Source organism: Esox lucius, chromosome 11 (assembly GCF_011004845.1).
Source record: "Esox lucius isolate fEsoLuc1 chromosome 11, fEsoLuc1.pri, whole genome shotgun sequence".
Lineage (NCBI taxonomy): Eukaryota > Metazoa > Chordata > Actinopteri > Esociformes > Esocidae > Esox > Esox lucius.
In genome coordinates this window covers 38845882-38864460 of record NC_047579.1, presented here as the reverse complement: position 1 = coordinate 38864460, position 18579 = coordinate 38845882, and the positions used below count along the sequence as shown (strand labels likewise).

General features: G+C 44.8%; 1 protein-coding gene across 1 annotated transcript in view; it reads right to left on the bottom strand.

Moving 5' to 3' along the window:
• The window catches only part of LOC109616237 (deleted in malignant brain tumors 1 protein-like), a 106755-nt gene that overhangs the window by 14971 nt on the left and 73205 nt on the right, over positions 1-18579 (bottom strand). The window contains exons 18-21 of the mRNA XM_034295148.1: positions 16590-16898; positions 14433-14735; positions 4337-4645; positions 2178-2480 (exon numbers count right to left, since the gene is read on the bottom strand). Coding sequence (XP_034151039.1) covers positions 2178-2480; positions 4337-4645; positions 14433-14735; positions 16590-16898 — 1224 coding nt within the window. The remainder of the gene's footprint in view (positions 1-2177; positions 2481-4336; positions 4646-14432; positions 14736-16589; positions 16899-18579) is intronic.

Sequence of the window (18579 nt, the reverse complement as noted above, 5' to 3'; positions counted from 1 at the left end):
CTAATGAAAACCCCAAATTCAGTATCACAGAAAATTTAAATATTGTGAAAAGGTTCAATAATGAAGACACGTGGTGCCACACTAATCAGCTAATTAACCCAAAACACATGCAAAGGCCTTTAAACGGTCTCTCAGTCTAGTTCTGTAGGCAACACAATCATGGGGAAGACTGCTGACTTGACAGCTGTCCAAAAGACGACCATTGACACCTTGCACAAGGAGGGCAAGACACAAAAGGTTATTGCTAAAGAGGCTGGCTGTTCACAGAGCTCTGTGTCCAAGCACATTAATAGAGAGGCGAAGGGAAGGAAAAGATGTGGTAGAAAAAAGTGTACAAGCAATAGGGATAACTGCACCCTGGAGAGGATTGTGAAACAAAACCCATTCAAAAATGTGGGGGAGATTCACAAAGAGTGGACTGCAGCTCGAGTCAGTGCTTCAAGAACCACCTCGCACAGACGTATGCAAGACATGGGTTTCAGTTGTCGCATTCCTTGTGTCAAGCCACTCTTGAACAAGACACAGCGTCAGAAGCGTCTCGCCTGGGCTAAAGACAAAAAGGACTGGACTGCTGCTGAGTTATGTTCTCTGATGAAAGTACATTTTGCATTTCCTTTGGAAATCAAGGTCCAAGAGTCTGGAGGAAGAGAGGAGAGGCACAGAATCCACGTTGCTTGAAGTCCAGTGTTAAGTTCCCACAGTCATTGATGGTTTGGGGTGCCATGTCATCTGCTGGTGTTGGTCCACTGTGTTTTCTGAGGTCCAAGGTCAACGCAGCCGTCTACCAGGAAGTTTTAGAGCACTTCATGCTTCCTGCTGCTGACCAACTTTATGGAGATGGAGATTTCATTTTCCAACATGACTTGGCACCTGCACACAGTGCCAAAGCTACCAGTACCTGGTTTAAGGACCATGGTATCCCTGTTCTTAATTGGCCAGCAAACTCGCCTGACCTTAAGCCTACAGAAAATATATGGGGTATTGTGAAGAGGAAGATGCGATACGGCAGACCCAACAATGCAGAAGAGCTGAAGGCCACTATCAGTGCTGTACATGCTCATACTTTTCATGTTCATACTTGTCAGTTTGCCAACATTTCTAAAAATATTTTTTTTGTATTGGTCTTAAGTAATATTCTAATTTTCTGAGATACTGAATTTGGGATTTTCAGTAGTTGTCAGTTATAATTATCAAAATTAAAATAAATAAACGCTTGAAATATATCAGTCTGTGTGGAATGAATGTTTACATTACACAAGTTTCACTTTTTGAATGGAATTAGTGCAATAAATCAACTTTTTGATGATATTCTAATTTTATGACCAGCACCTGTATACTGCCCTGTCAAACTCAGTGTGCTTCCCAGCAGTCAGCTCCCCCTGCTGTCCATAAGGTGCCTCTGCACTCCTTTTGTTTCAGACCCTCCCACCAGCCTCCTCATTTACATTGACAAGTGTTAAGTCAAAATGAAAAGCCAAATGTTAAATCGAAATTGAAAAGTTGAATCTTCAAATGTCAAACAGCAATTGACACATGTAAAATTCAAATTCATAATTATAAAGTGCAAAGACTAAAATATATATTTTTTTTCTATTTGAGATTTTAATTTAAGTATTTACATTTAAGATTTTCCATTTTGAGTTTCTTATTTGATCTTTCTCTCAATCGATAAAAGATTTAAAAGATTTCAGTTTAAGCATTTATATTTAAGCTTTGCATTTTAAATGTTACTTTTTAAATGTAATTATAGCATGATTTTTCCTAGTAGTGTAGTAAAATAATAATCTTTTTAATTTGATCTAGCTTCGTTTTCAGGACCCACAGTCCGACTGGAGGAGTGCTTCATAAAAAATATCTCAAAAAAACAAAAGAACTATGCTGGGGTCCTCTTTTAAAAATTACATAACATTTTAAAAATTAGGATTAAAACAAATAAAGAACAAAAATGAAACAAAGGCAAAAGATTTAAAGTTTAAAATTTAAAATGTAAAAGTAAGAAAAGAAAGAAAGGCTGGCAAAAGTCAGACAGCAGAAGACTTGCATTATGCGACTAACAGGCATGAAAGCAGGAAGCAATCCATCCATTTAGAGGTATTTTGTTGCATAAACCTTTACCACAATACACATTTTCATATAATGTCTGTGTGCCCTAATTATGTTTTGCTGGTCTTACTCACCAATAGTGATGTTCACTGAGTTGCTGGAAGAACTGATAATTGTTTGACCATTCCGTGTCCAGTTTTGTAGACAACTGTACTTTCCCTGAGCTGAAGATTGCAGTCTGGTCAATGTGAAATTGGCACTAGTCTGATTAGTTTGTAATGCCTGGGTCATTATTGAAGATCCTTCCCTATGTAAATCAAAGTTTACTGTGGTGGGAATTCGCTGACTGACAGAGCAAATGAACTCAACCGTTTCACCAGGGGAGAAAACTGAATGGGATGACGTTATCGAGAAAGAGGGTGTCTTCAAGGTTAAACCTGTACAAAAAAATGTGAATAAGTTACAAAACAGAAAGATGTATCCATTCTGTTATCTGTCCTCGGAACAGCTTATACAGTGGGGAGAAGTAGTATTTTATACACCACCGATTTTGCAGATTTTTACAAAGTCTGTCATTTTGATCATAGGTAATCTTCAACTGTGAGTGACAGAATCTAAAACAAAAATCCAGAAAATCACATTGTATGATTAAGTAATTAATTTGCATTTTATTGCATGACATAAGTATTTGATACATCAGAAAAGCAGAACTTAATATTTGGTACAGAAACCTTTGTTTGCAATTACAGAGATCATACGTTTCCTGTAGTTCTTGACCAGGTTTGCACACACTGCAGCAGGGATTGTGGCACACTCCTCCATACAGACCTTCTCCAGATCCTTCAGGTTTCGGGGCAGTCGCTGGGCAATACGGACTTTCAGCTCCCTCCAAAGATTGTCTATTGGGTTCAGGTCTGGCGACAGGCTAGGCCACTCCAGGACCTTGAGATGCTTCTTACGGAGTCACTCCTTAGTTGCCCTGGCTGTGTGTTTCGGGTTGTTGTCATGCTGGAAGACCCAGCCACGACCCATCTTCAATGCTCTTACTGAGGGAAGGAGGTTGTTGGCCAAGATCTCGCGATACATGGCCCCATCCATCCTCCCCTCAATACGGTGCAGTCCGTCCTGTCCCCTTTGCAGAAAAGCATCCCCAAAGAATGATGTTCCCACCTCCATGCTTCACATGGGATGGTGTCCTTGGGGTTGTACTCATCCTTCTTCTTCCTCCAAACACAGCGAGCGGAGTTTAGACCAAAAAGCTCTATTTTTGTGTCATCAGACCACATGAATTTCTCCCATTCCTCCTCAGGATCATCCAGATGGTCGTTGGCAAACTTCAGACGGGCCTGCACATGCTCTGGCTTGAGAAGGGGGACCTTGCGTGCTCCTGCAGGATTTTAATCCATGACGGCGTAGTGTGTTACTAATGGTTTTCTTTGAGACTGTGGTCCCAGCTCTCTTCAGGTCATTGACCAGGTCCTGCCGTGTAGTTCTGGGCTGATCCCTCACCTTCCTCATGATCATTGATGCCCTACGAGGTGAGATCCTGCATGGAGCCCCAGACCGAGGGAGACTGACTGTCATCTTGAACTTCTTCCATTTTCTAATAATTGTGTCAACAGTTGTTGCCTTCTCACCAACCTGCTTGCCTATTGTCCTGTAGTCCATCCCAGCCTTGTGCAGGTCTACAATTTTATCCTTGATGTCCTTACACAGCTCTCTGGGCTTGGCCATTGTGGAGAGGTTGGAGTCTGTTTGATTGAGTGTGTGGACAGGTGTCTTTTATACAGGTAACAGGTTCAAACAGGTGCAGTTAATACAGCTAATGAGTGGATAACAGGAGGGCTTAAAGAAAAACTAACAGGTCTGTGAGAGCCGGAATTCTTACTGGTTGGTAGGTGATCAAATACTTATGTCATGCAATAAAATGCAAATTAATTATGTAAAAATCATACAATGTGATTTTCTGGATTTTCTTTTTTAATTCTGTCTCTCACAGTTGAAGTGTACCAATGATAAAAATGACAGAGCTCTACATGCTTTGTAGGAAAACCTGCAAAATCAGCAGTGTATCAAATACTTGTTCTCCCCACTGTATAAGTATGGTATGGTCACTGTATAGACCTTTCTGTGTATATAGATTATAATAACATATAGCAGTTTTCCTGAATATTATGACAAGACTGTTGTTTTGGTTTTTTTATGTTAAAAAAAAGGTCTGTGGCTCAGACCTCTTTCAATTCAGAACAGATCACAGGTCAAACAATATCTAGAACATGATAAAACCCGTTACCTGATAAGCAGAAAACACCAGAATCTTCACCATGTTTGCAGTTGTGTGTTGTATTGTGTGGGCACTGTGTCAGTGTGCTTTCATTGCCAGAGCACACAACATCATCCATCCAGGTTGGCCCACTGCCCTGACCGAAGTGGCCGTTCCCTGGGGCACTCACAGCACTCCCACAGTTGAGCTGTCTACACACCACCTCTGCATCCATCATATCCCAGTCATCATCACACACTGTCCTCCACTGGCCACTGTAATAGACCTCCACTCTGCCAGAGCAAAGACCAGTCCCATTGACCAGCCTGATCTGGGGACCTAATTGTTTGGACACATAATTCAAGGCCAGTGTTATTCTGGTTCTAGAACTAGACAAATTCATCAAAGCTTTTTCTTCAAAATATCACGTACAACAGGGGTGTCCAAACTATTCCACAGAGGGCCGTGTGTCTGCAGGTTTTCGCTTTCACCTTGTACTTGATTGACTAATTATGTTACTAATTGGTTAGTTTCTCCCCCTCACCTGGTTGTGAAGGTGTGAAATGGGAACCGATTTATAGGAACAACCAAAAACCTGCAGACACGCGGCCCTCCGTGGAATGGTTTGGACACCCCTGACCTACAGCAATTAAGATGTTTTAGGAATCCCTTGAACGAACCATCCATCCATCCATCTTCTCCCGCTTATCCGGGGCCGGGTCGCGGGGGCAGCAGTCTAAGCAGGGATGCCCAGACTTCCCTCTCCCCAGACACTTCCTCTAGCTCTTCCGGGGGGACACCGAGGCGTTCCCAGGCCAGCCGGGAGACATAGTCCCTCCAGCGTGTCCTAGGTCTTCCCCGGGGTCTCTTCCCGGTGGGACGGGACCGGAACACCTTCCCAGGAAGGCGTTCCGGAGGCATCCGAAAAAGATGCCCAAGCCACCTCAGCTGACCCCTCTCGATGTGGAGGAGCAGCGGCTCTACTCTGAGCTCCTCCCGGGTGACCGAGCTTCTCACCCTATCTCTAAGGGATCGCCCGGCCACCCTGCGGAGAAAGCTCATTTCGGCCGCCTGTATCCGGGATCTTGTCCTTTCGGTCATGACCCAAAGCTCATGACCATAGGTGAGAGTAGGAACGTAGATTGACTGGTAAATCGAGAGCTTCGCCTTGCGGCTCAGCTCTTTCTTCACCACGACAGACCGATACATCGACTGCATTACTGCAGAAGCTGTACCGATCCGTCTGTCAATCTCCCGTTCCATCCTTCCCTCACTCGTGAACAAGACCCCTAGATACTTAAACTCCTCCACTTGAGGCAGGCACTCTCCACCAACCTGAAGTGGGCAAGCCACCCTTTTCCGACTGAGGACCATGGCCTCAGATTTGGAGGTACTGATTTTCATCCCCACCGCTTCACACTCGGCTGCAAACCGTCCCAGTGCATGCTGAAGGTCCTGGTTAGAAGGGGCCAACACGACAACATCATCTGCAAAGAGCAGAGACGAAATTGTGTGGTCCCCAAACCTGACACCCTCCGGCCCCTGGCTGCGCCTAGAAATTCTGTCCATAAAAATTACGAACAGAACCGGTGACAAAGGGCAGCCCTGCCGGAGTCCAACATGCACTGGGAACAAGTCTGACTTACTGCCGGCAATGCGGACCAAGCTCCTGCTTCGGTTGTACAGGGACCTGACAGCCCTTAGCAAAGGACCCAGGACCCCATATTCCCCAAGCACCCTCCACAAGATGCCGCGAGGGACACAGTCGAATGCTTTCTCCAAATCCACAAAACACATGTGGATTGGTTGGGCAAACTCCCATGAACCCTCCAACACCCCGTAGAGGGTATAGAGCTGGTCCAGTGTTCCACGGCCCGGACGAAAACCACACTGTTCCTCCTGAATCCGAGGTTCTACTATCGGCCGTATTCTCCTCTCCAGAACCCTGGCATAGACTTTCCCGGGGAGGCTGAGAAGTGTGATCCCCCTATAGTTGGAACACACCCTCCGGTCCCCCTTCTTAAAAAGAGGGACCACCACCCCGGTCTGCCATCCAAGAGGCACTGTCCCCGACCGCCACGCGATGTTGCACAGGCGTGTCAACCAAGACAGCCCCACAACATCCAGAGACTTGAGGTACTCAGGGCGGATCTCATCCACCCCCGGTGCCTTGCCACCGAGGAGTTTCTTGACCACCTCAGTGACTTCAGCCCGGGTGATGGACGAGTCCACCTCTGAGCCCTCATCCTCTGCTTCCTCAATGGAAGACGTGTCAGCGGGATTGAGGAGATCCTCGAAGTACTCCTTCCACCGCCCGACGACATCCTCAGTTGAGGTCAACAGCTGTCCACCTCTACTGTAAACAGCGTTGGTAGGGCACTGTTTCCCTCTCCTGAGGCGCCGGATGGTTTGCCAGAATCTCTTCGAGGCCAGCCGATAGTCCTTCTCCATGGCCTCACCGAACTCCTCCCAGGCCCGAGTTTTTGCCTCCACAACCACCCGGGCTGCAGCCCGCTTGGCCTGTCGGTACCCGTCAGCTGCCTCAGGAGTCCCACAAGCCAACCAGGCCTGATAGGACTCCTTCTTCAGCTTGACGGCATCCCTTACTTCCGGTGTCCACCACCGGGTTCGGGGATTGCCGCCTCGACAGGCACCGGAGACCTTACGGCCACAGCTCCGAGCGGCCGCTTCGACAATGGCGGTGGAGAACATGGTCCACTCGGACTCAATATCTCCAACCTCCCTCGGGATCCAGTCGAAACTCTGCCGGAGGTGGGAGTTAAAGATCTCTCTGACAGGAGACTCGGCCAGACGTTCCCAGCAGACCCTTACAGTACGCTTGGGCCTGCCGAGTCTGTCCAGCTTCCTCCCCCGCCATCGGATCCAACTCACCACCAGGTGGTGATCAGTTGACAGCTCCGCCCCTCTCTTCACCCGAGTGTCCAAGACATACGGCCGCAGGTCAGATGAGACGACAACAAAGTCGATCATCGACCTGCGGCCTAGGGTGTCCTGGTGCCACGTGCACTGATGGACACCCTTATGCTTGAACATGGTGTTCGTTATGGACAAACTGTGACTAGCACAGAAGTCCAATAATTGAACACCACTCGGGTTCAGATCCGGGGGGCCGTTCCTCCCAATCACGCCCCTCCAGGTGTCACTGTCGTTGCCCACGTGGGCGTTGAAGTCCCCCAGTAGAACAATAGAGTCCCCAGTCGGAGCACTTTCCAGCACCCCTCCCAGAGACTCCAAGAAGGTCGGGTACTCTGCACTGCCGTTCGGCCCGTAGGCACAAACAACAGTGAGAGACCTATCCCCGACCCGTAGGCGCAGGGAAACGACCCTCTCGTTCACCGGGGTAAACTCCAACACATGGCGGCAGAGCTGGGGAGCTATGAGCAAACCCACACCAGCCCGCCGCCTCTCACCATGGGCAACTCCAGAGTGGTGAAGAGTCCATCCTCTCTCAAGGAGTGTGGTTCCAGAGCCCAAGCCGTGTGTAGAGGTGATCCCGATTACCTCTAATCGGAACCTCTCAACCTCACGCACCAACTCAGGCTCCTTCCCCGCCAGCGAGGTGACATTCCACGTCCCTAGAGCTAGTTTCCGTGTCCAGAGATCGGGTTGTCTAGGCCCCTGCCTTCGACTGCCGCCCGATCCTCTTCGCACCGGCCCCTTATGGTCCCTCCTGTGGGTGGTGAGCCCACGGGAGGGCTTGAACGAACCAAGCCCTTTTTTTTTTTTTTTTTTTTTTTTTTTGAACGAACCAAAAAATGTCAAATCACAAAATAAAATAGTAAACAAATATTGCAATTGAAAAGTATAATACAGTTTTACACACCAAAATTGGAACTTGAAACGCAATCACTGAAACCTGAAACTCATGTACCAAGTGTGCAAAAGTACAAGCACAATTCCTGCATTACCCTTAGTGTCCAACAGTCAAAAACAAAATATCTGTAGTCCCTTTGGAAAGCAACACCAGTCACAATGCCAAGCTCTATACACCAATTGGCGACACCCACTCCTCACATGTGTAAACACTAGTTGCTAAATTGTGCACAATCAGAGATTTAGCACTATAAGGCCAAATATTTATGTAGGAAATATGTATTCATAATTGAAATTGAAAGTCCAAAGAGAAAACGAAGTGAGATCAAATAGAAATATTATAATTTTACTTTACTACTAGGAAAAATCATGCCATAATTATATTTAAAAAGTCAAATTTAAAATGCAAAGCTTAAATAGAAATGCTTAAATTGAAATATTTTAAGTCTTTTATTGATTGATAGAAAGATCAAATATGAAACCCAAAATGGAAAATTTAAAAGCTTAAATGTAAATACTCAAATAGAAAAAATATATATGTATTTTAGTCTTTGCACTTTATAATTTTACATTTTATCTTTAGAATTTTACATTTGTCATGGTTCTGGAGAGGAGAATACGGCCGATAGTAGAACCTCGGATTCAGGAGGAACAGTGTGGTTTTCGTCCGGGCCGTGGAACACTGGACCAGCTCTATACCCTCTACGGGGTGTTGGAGGGTTCATGGGAGTTTGCCCAACCAGTCCACATGTGTTTTGTGGATTTGGAGAAGGCATTTGACTGTGTCCCTTGCGGCGTCCTGTGGAGGGTGCTTCGGGAATATGGGGTCCTGGGTCCTTTGCTAAGGGCTGTCAGGTCCCTATACGACCGAAGTTGGAGCTTGGTCCGCATTGCCGGCAGTAAGTCAAACTTGTTCCCAGTGCATGTTGGACTCCGGCAGGGCTGCCCCTTTTCACCGGTTCTGTTCATAATTTTTATGGACAGAATTTCTAGGCGCAGCCAGGGGCCAGAGGGTGTCAGGTTTGGGGACCACACGATTTCGTCTTTACGGATGATGTTGTCGTGTTGGCCCCTTCAAACCAGGACCTTCAGCATGCGCTGGGACGGTTTGCAGCCGAGTGTGAAGCGGTGGGGATGGGAATCAGTTCCTCCAAATCCGAGGCCATGGTCCTCAGTCGGAAAAGGGTGGCTTGCCCACTTCAGGTTGGTGAAGAGTGCTTGCCTCAAGTGGAGGAGTTTAAGTATCTAGGGGTCTTGTTCACGAGTGAGGGAAGGATGGAACGGGAGATTGACAGACGGATCGGTGCAGCTTCTGCAGTAATGCGGTCGATGTATCGGTCTGTTGTGGTGAAGAAAGAGCTGAGCCGCAAGGTGGCTTGGGCATCTGTTTCGGATGCCTCCGGAACGCCTTCCTGGGAAGGTGTTCCGGTCCCGTCCCACCGCGAGGAGACCCCGGGGAAGACCTAGGACACGCTGGAGGGACTGTGTCTCCCGGCTGGCCTGGGAACGCCTCGGTGTCCCCCCGGAAGAGCTGGAGGAAGTGTCTGGGGAGAGGGAAGTCTGGGCATCTCTGCTTAGACTGCTGCCCCCGCGACCCGGCCCCAGATGAAGTGGAAGAAGATGATGATGATGATTTTTAAAATCTCAAATAGAAAAAAAATATATGTATTTTAGTCTTTGCACTTTATAATTTTACATTTTATCTTTAGAATTTTACATTTGTCAATTGCTGTTTGACATTTGAAGATTCAACTTTTCAATTTCGATTTAACATTTGGCTTTTCATTTTGACTTGACACTCAATGTAAATGAGGAGGCGTGGCCCAAAGACTTGTGGGAGGGTCTGAAACGAAAGGGGTGCAGAGGCAGGGGGAGCGGACTGCTGGAAAGCACACTGAGTTTGACAGGGCAGAATTCACTCACCTAATGGATTATTAGGAACACCATACCAATACTGTGTTTGACCCCCTTTCGCCTTCAGAACTGCCTTAATTCTATGTGGCATTGATTCAACAAGGTGCTGAAAGCATTCTTTAGAAATGTTGGCCCATATTGATAGGATAGCATCTTGCAGTTGATGGAGATTTGTGGGATGCACATCCAGGGAACGAAGCTCCCGTTCCACCACATCCCAAAGATGCTCTATTGGATTGAGATCTGGTGACTGTGGGGGCCATTTCAGTACAGTGAACCAATTTGAAATGATTCGAGCTTTGTGACATGGTGCATTATCCTGCTGGAAGTAGCCATCAGAGGATGGGTACATGGTGGTCATAAAGGGATGGACATGGTCAGAAACAATGCTCAGGTAGGCCGTGGCATATAAACAATGCCCAATTGGCACTAAGGGGCCTAAAGTGTGCCAAGAAAACATCCCCCACACCATTACACCACCACCACCAGCCTGCACAGTGGTAACAAGGCATGATGGATCCATGTTCTCATTCTGTTTACGCCAAATTCTGCCAACAGAAATCGAGACTCATCAGATCAGGCAACATTCTTCCAGTCTTCAACTGTCCAATTTTGGGTGAGCTCGTGCAAATTGTAGCCTCTTTTTCCTATTTGTAGTGGAGATGAGTGGTACCCGGTGGGGTCTTCTGCTGTTGTAGCCCATCGGCCTCAAGGTTGTGCGTGTTGTGGCTTCACAAATGCTTTGCTGCATACCTCGGTTGTAACGAGTGGTTATTTCAGTCAAAGTTGTTCTTCTATCAGCTTGAATCAGGCGGCCCATTCTTCTCTGACCTCTAGCATCAACAAGGCATTTTCACCCACAGGGCAGCTACATACTGGATGTTTTTCCCTTTTCACACCATTCTTTGTAAACCCTAGAAATGGTTGTGCATGAAAATCCCAGCAACTGAGCAGATTGTGAAATACTCAGACCGGCCCGTCTGGCACCAACAACCATGCCACGCTCAAAATTGCTTGAATCACCTTTCTTTCCCATTCTGACATTCAGTTTGGAGTTCAGGAGACTGTCTTGACCAGGACAACATCTCTAAATGCATTGAAGCAACTGCCATGTGATTGGTTGATAAGATAATTGCATTAATGAGAAATTGAACAGGTGTTCCTAATGATCCTTTAGGTGAGTGTATATATGAGTAAAGTCACAAGGAAGTCAAAACTGAGCGCCGAGCAGCTCTGTCTCATTGATGTACTCTGCCTGGGCAAATCCTGCTGCTAGCTATGGCGACAAAACCACTGCTAGCGTTATTATTAAGGCATTGTAAGGGGGGTGGATTCTGCCATAGAGATCTAGATAAGCGACCTACCGTCAACTTGCTCCCATTTAACGTCGCTGTGAGCGATTCCCTTTGGCTTTACGTCGCGTTGAGTGAATCTCTTATGCTGTAGGTCTCCGTTAAAAGTGTTGTTTGTGCTAATGCAGCGTTTTATACATTAGACATTTAATTTTAGCTGTCACCAGCCCCACAACCTGCTCTGTAGCTCTGTAACTATCCGTAAGAAAGCAGTTGCAAAAACATTTCTGCCACAGAGCGGATTCTCTACGGCAGAATCCCCTCAGTTTTGACTTCCTCGTGACTTTACTCATATACAGGTGCTGGTCATAAAATTTGAATATCATCAAAAAGTTGATTTCAGTAATTCCATTCAAAAAGTGAAACTTGTACAATGTACACATTCATTCCACACAGACTGATGTATTTCAAGTGTTTGTTTCATTTAATTTTGATGATTATAACTGACAACTAATGAAAACCCCAAATTCAGTATCTCAGAAAATTAGAATATTGTGAAAAGGTTCAATAATGAAGACACATGGTGCCACACTAATCAGCTAATTAACCCAAAACACCTGTTAAGGCCTTTAAACGGTCCCTCAGTCTAGTTCTGTAGGCAACACAATCATGGGGAAGACTGCTGACTTGACAGCTGTCCAAAAGACGACCATTGACACCTTGCACAAGGAGGGCAAGACACAAAAGGTTATTGCTAAAGAGGCTGGCTGTTCACAGTGCTCTGTGTCCAAGCACATTAATAGAGAGGCGAAGGGAAGGAAAAGATGTGGTAGAAAAAAGTGTACAAGCAATAGGGATAACTGCACCCTGGAGAGGATTGTGAAACAAAACCCATTCAAAAATGTGGGGGAGATTCACAAAGAGTGGACTGCAGCTCGAGTCAGTGCTTCAAGAACCACCACGCACAGACGTATGCAAGACATGGGTTTCAGTTGTCGCATTCCTTGTGTCAAGCCACTCTTGAACAAGACACAGCGTCAGAAGCGTCTCGCCTGGGCTAAAGACAAAAAGGACTGGACTGCTGCTGAGTTATGTTCTCTGATGAAAGTACATTTTGCATTTCCTTTGGAAATCAAGGTCCAAGAGTCTGGAGGAAGAGAGGAGAGGCACAGAATCCACGTTGCTTGAAGTCCAGTGTTAAGTTCCCACAGTCATTGATGGTTTGGGGTGCCATGTCATCTGCTGGTGTTGGTCCACTGTGTTTTCTGAGGTCCAAGGTCAACGCAGCCGTCTACCAGGAAGTTTTAGAGCACTTCATGCTTCCTGCTGCTGACCAACTTTATGGAGATGGAGATTTCATTTTCCAACATGACTTGGCACCTGCACACAGTGCCAAAGCTACCAGTACCTGGTTTAAGGACCATGGTATCCCTGTTCTTAATTGGCCAGCAAACTCGCCTGACCTTAAGCCTACAGAAAATATATGGGGTATTGTGAAGAGGAAGATGCGATACGGCAGACCCAACAATGCAGAAGAGCTGAAGGCCACTATCAGTGCTGTACATGCTCATACTTTTCATGTTCATACTTGTCAGTTTGCCAACATTTCTAAAAATATTTTTTTTGTATTGGTCTTAAGTAATATTCTAATTTTCTGAGATACTGAATTTGGGATTTTCAGTAGTTGTCAGTTATAATTATCAAAATTAAAATAAATAAACGCTTGAAATATATCAGTCTGTGTGGAATGAATGTTTACATTACACAAGTTTCACTTTTTGAATGGAATTAGTGCAATAAATCAACTTTTTGATGATATTCTAATTTTATGACCAGCACCTGTATACTGCCCTGTCAAACTCAGTGTGCTTCCCAGCAGTCAGCTCCCCCTGCTGTCCATAAGGTGCCTCTGCACTCCTTTTGTTTCAGACCCTCCCACCAGCCTCCTCATTTACATTGACAAGTGTTAAGTCAAAATGAAAAGCCAAATGTTAAATCGAAATTGAAAAGTTGAATCTTCAAATGTCAAACAGCAATTGACACATGTAAAATTCAAATTCATAATTATAAAGTGCAAAGACTAAAATATATATTTTTTTTCTATTTGAGATTTTAATTTAAGTATTTACATTTAAGATTTTCCATTTTGAGTTTCTTATTTGATCTTTCTCTCAATCGATAAAAGATTTAAAAGATTTCAGTTTAAGCATTTATATTTAAGCTTTGCATTTTAAATGTTACTTTTTAAATGTAATTATAGCATGATTTTTCCTAGTAGTGTAGTAAAATAATAATCTTTTTAATTTGATCTAGCTTCGTTTTCAGGACCCACAGTCCGACTGTGACAACTGCGACCTCTGCTGGTTCACCTCCCCCTGCAGCGGGCGGGCCCCAGCGGTCGACGTCACCGGCCTTCTGACACCACCGTCTCATCATACATTTCACCTGTGTCTCGTTTAGTGCACCTGTTCCTCATCATCGCTGTTTCCCCCGGTATATATGTTCCCTCTGCTCCCCCTGTCTTTGTGTGTGATTGTCTCTTGCTAAACTGAAGAGCTGTTCAACGCTTTGTTAAAGCTTATGCTGATTACCCTCGCTGGGATACATTAAACTATCCTTCCATCACGCCTTCTCCGGTTCCTCCTTGCTCCTCTCAACCCCGAAGCCGTGACACCGACTGGAGGAGTGCTCGGGTGACTAAAACTTCTAAGCGGTTGATCCGTTCTTCCAACAGCTGTCTTAGCTCCTCCATCATAAAAAATATCTCAAGAAAACAAAAGAACTATGCTGGGGTCCTCTTTTAAAAATTACATAACATTTTAAAAATTAGGATTAAAACAAATAAAGAACAAAAATGAAACAAAGGCAAAAGATTTAAAGTTTAAAATTTAAAATGTAAAAGTAAGAAAAGAAAGAAAGGCTGGCAAAAGTCAGACAGCAGAAGACTTGCATTATGCGACTAACAGGCATGAAAGCAGGAAGCAATCCATCCATTTAGAGGTATTTTGTTGCATAAACCTTTACCACAATACACATTTTCATATAATGTCTGTGTGCCCTAATTATGTTTTGCTGGTCTTACTCACCAATAGTGATGTTCACTGAGTTGCTGGAAGAACTGATAATTGTTTGACCATTCCGTGTCCAGTTTTGTAGACAACTGTACTTTCCCTGAGCTGAAGATTGCAGTCTGGTCAATGTGAAATTGGCACTAGTCTGATTAGTTTGTAATGCCTGGGTCATTATTGAAGATCCTTCCCTATGTAAATCAAAGTTTACTGTGGTGGGAATTCGCTGACTGACAGAGCAAATGAACTCAACCGTTTCACCAGGGGAGAAAACTGAATGGGATGACGTTATCGAGAAAGAGGGTGTCTTCAAGGTTAAACCTGTACAAAAAAATGTGAATAAGTTACAAAACAGAAAGATGTATCCATTCTGTTATCTGTCCTCGGAACAGCTTATACAGTGGGGAGAAGTAGTATTTTATACACCACCGATTTTGCAGATTTTTACAAAGTCTGTCATTTTGATCATAGGTAATCTTCAACTGTGAGTGACAGAATCTAAAACAAAAATCCAGAAAATCACATTGTATGATTAAGTAATTAATTTGCATTTTATTGCATGACATAAGTATTTGATACATCAGAAAAGCAGAACTTAATATTTGGTACAGAAACCTTTGTTTGCAATTACAGAGATCATACGTTTCCTGTAGTTCTTGACCAGGTTTGCACACACTGCAGCAGGGATTGTGGCACACTCCTCCATACAGACCTTCTCCAGATCCTTCAGGTTTCGGGGCAGTCGCTGGGCAATACGGACTTTCAGCTCCCTCCAAAGATTGTCTATTGGGTTCAGGTCTGGCGACTGGCTAGGCCACTCCAGGACCTTGAGATGCTTCTTACGGAGTCACTCCTTAGTTGCCCTGGCTGTGTGTTTCGGGTTGTTGTCATGCTGGAAGACCCAGCCACGACCCATCTTCAATGCTCTTACTGAGGGAAGGAGGTTGTTGGCCAAGATCTCGCGATACATGGCCCCATCCATCCTCCCCTCAATACGGTGCAGTCCGTCCTGTCCCCTTTGCAGAAAAGCATCCCCAAAGAATGATGTTCCCACCTCCATGCTTCACATGGGATGGTGTCCTTGGGGTTGTACTCATCCTTCTTCTTCCTCCAAACACAGCGAGCGGAGTTTAGACCAAAAAGCTCTATTTTTGTGTCATCAGACCACATGAATTTCTCCCATTCCTCCTCAGGATCATCCAGATGGTCGTTGGCAAACTTCAGACGGGCCTGCACATGCTCTGGCTTGAGAAGGGGGACCTTGCGTGCGCTGCAGGATTTTAATCCATGACGGCGTAGTGTGTTACTAATGGTTTTCTTTGAGACTGTGGTCCCAGCTCTCTTCAGGTCATTGACCAGGTCCTGCCGTGTAGTTCTGGGCTGATCCCTCACCTTCCTCATGATCATTGATGCCCTACGAGGTGAGATCTTGCATGGAGCCCCAGACCGAGGGAGACTGACTGTCATCTTGAACTTCTTCCATTTTCTAATAATTGTGTCAACAGTTGTTGCCTTCTCACCAACCTGCTTGCCTATTGTCCTGTAGTCCATCCCAGCCTTGTGCAGGTCTACAATTTTATCCTTGATGTCCTTACACAGCTCTCTGGGCTTGGCCATTGTGGAGAGGTTGGAGTCTGTTTGATTGAGTGTGTGGACAGGTGTCTTTTATACAGGTAACAGGTTCAAACAGGTGCAGTTAATACAGCTAATGAGTGGATAACAGGAGGGCTTAAAGAAAAACTAACAGGTCTGTGAGAGCCGGAATTCTTACTGGTTGGTAGGTGATCAAATACTTATGTCATGCAATAAAATGCAAATTAATTATGTAAAATCATACAATGTGATTTTCTGGATTTTCTTTTTTAATTCTGTCTCTCACAGTTGAAGTGTACCAATGATAAAAATGACAGAGCTCTACATGCTTTGTAGGAAAACCTGCAAAATCAGCAGTGTATCAAATACTTGTTCTCCCCACTGTATAAGTATGGTATGGTCACTGTATAGACCTTTCTGTGTATATAGATTATAATAACATATAGCAGTTTTCCTAAATATTATGACAAGACTGTTGTTTTGGTTTTTTTATGTTAAAAAAAAGGTCTGTGGCTCAGACCTCTTTCAATTCAGAACAGATCACAGGTCAAACAATATCTAGAACATGATAAAACCCGTTACCTGATAAGCAGAAAACACCAGAATCTTCACCATGTTTGCAGTTGTGTGTTGTATTGTGTGGGCACTGTGTCAGTGTGCTTTCATTGCCAGAGCACACAACATCATCCATCCAGGTTGGCCCACTGCCCTGACCGAAGTGGCCGTTCCCTGGGGCACTCACAGCACTCCCACAGTTGAGCTGTCTACACACCACCTCTGCATCCATCATATCCCAGTCATCATCACACACTGTCCTCCACTGGCCACTGTAATAGACCTCCACTCTGCCAGAGCAAAGACCAGTCCCATTGACCAGCCTGATCTGGGGACCTAATTGTTTGGACACATAATTCAAGGCCAGTGTTATTCTGGTTCTAGAACTAGACAAATTCATCAAAGCTTTTTCTTCAAAATATCACGTACAACAGGGGTGTCCAAACTATTCCACAGAGGGCCGTGTGTCTGCAGGTTTTCGCTTTCACCTTGTACTTGATTGACTAATTATGTTACTAATTGGTTAGTTTCTCCCCCTCACCTGGTTGTGAAGGTGTGAAATGGGAACCGATTTATAGGAACAACCAAAAACCTGCAGACACGCGGCCCTCCGTGGAATGGTTTGGACACCCCTGACCTACAGCAATTAAGATGTTTTAGGAATGAGAGAATCTCAAAAAGAAGGTGCATCCCTTGAACGAACCAAAAAATGTCAAATCACAAAATAAAATAGGAAACAAATATTGCAATTGAAAAGTATAATACAGTTTTACACACCAAAATTGGAACTTGAAACGCAATCACTGAAACCTGAAACTCATGTACCAAGTGTGCAAAAGTACAAGCACAATTCCTGCATTACCCTTAGTGTCCAACAGTCAAAAACAAAATATCTGTAGTCCCTTTGGAAAGCAACACCAGTCACAATGCCAAGCTCTATACACCAATTGGCGACACCCACTCCTCACATGTGTAAACACTAGTTGCTAAATTGTGCACAATCAGAGATTTAGCACTATAAGGCCAAATATTTATGTAGGAAATATGTATTCATAATTGAAATTGAAAGTCCAAAGAGAAAACGAAGTGAGATCAAATAGAAATATTATAATTTTACTTTACTACTAGGAAAAATCATGCCATAATTAAATTTAAAAAGTCAAATTTAAAATGCAAAGCTTAAATAGAAATGCTTAAATTGAAATATTTTAAGTCTTTTATTGATTGATAGAAAGATCAAATATGAAACCCAAAATGGAAAATTTAAAAGCTTAAATGTAAATACTCAAATAGAAAAAAAATATATGTATTTTAGTCTTTGCACTTTATAATTTTACATTTTATCTTTAGAATTTTACATTTGTCATGGTTCTGGAGAGGAGAATACGGCCGATAGTAGAACCTCGGATTCAGGAGGAACAGTGTGGTTTTCGTCCGGGCCGTGGAACACTGGACCAGCTCTATACCCTCTACGGGGTGTTGGAGGGTTCATGGGAGTTTGCCCAACCAGTCCACATGTGTTTTGTGGATTTGGAGAAGGCATTTGACTGTGTCCCTCGCGGCGTCCTGTGGAGGGTGCTTCGGGAATATGGGGTCCTGGGTCCTTTGCTAAGGGCTGTCAGGTCCCTATACGACCGAAGTTGGAGCTTGGTCCGCATTGCCGGCAGTAAGTCAAACTTGTTCCCAGTGCATGTTGGACTCCGGCAGGGCTGCCCCTTTTCACCGGTTCTGTTCATAATTTTTATGGACAGAATTTCTAGGCGCAGCCAGGGGCCAGAGGGTGTCAGGTTTGGGGACCACACGATTTCGTCTTTACGGATGATGTTGTCGTGTTGGCCCCTTCAAACCAGGACCTTCAGCATGCGCTGGGACGGTTTGCAGCCGAGTGTGAAGCGGTGGGGATGGGAATCAGTTCCTCCAAATCCGAGGCCATGGTCCTCAGTCGGAAAAGGGTGGCTTGCCCACTTCAGGTTGGTGAAGAGTGCTTGCCTCAAGTGGAGGAGTTTAAGTATCTAGG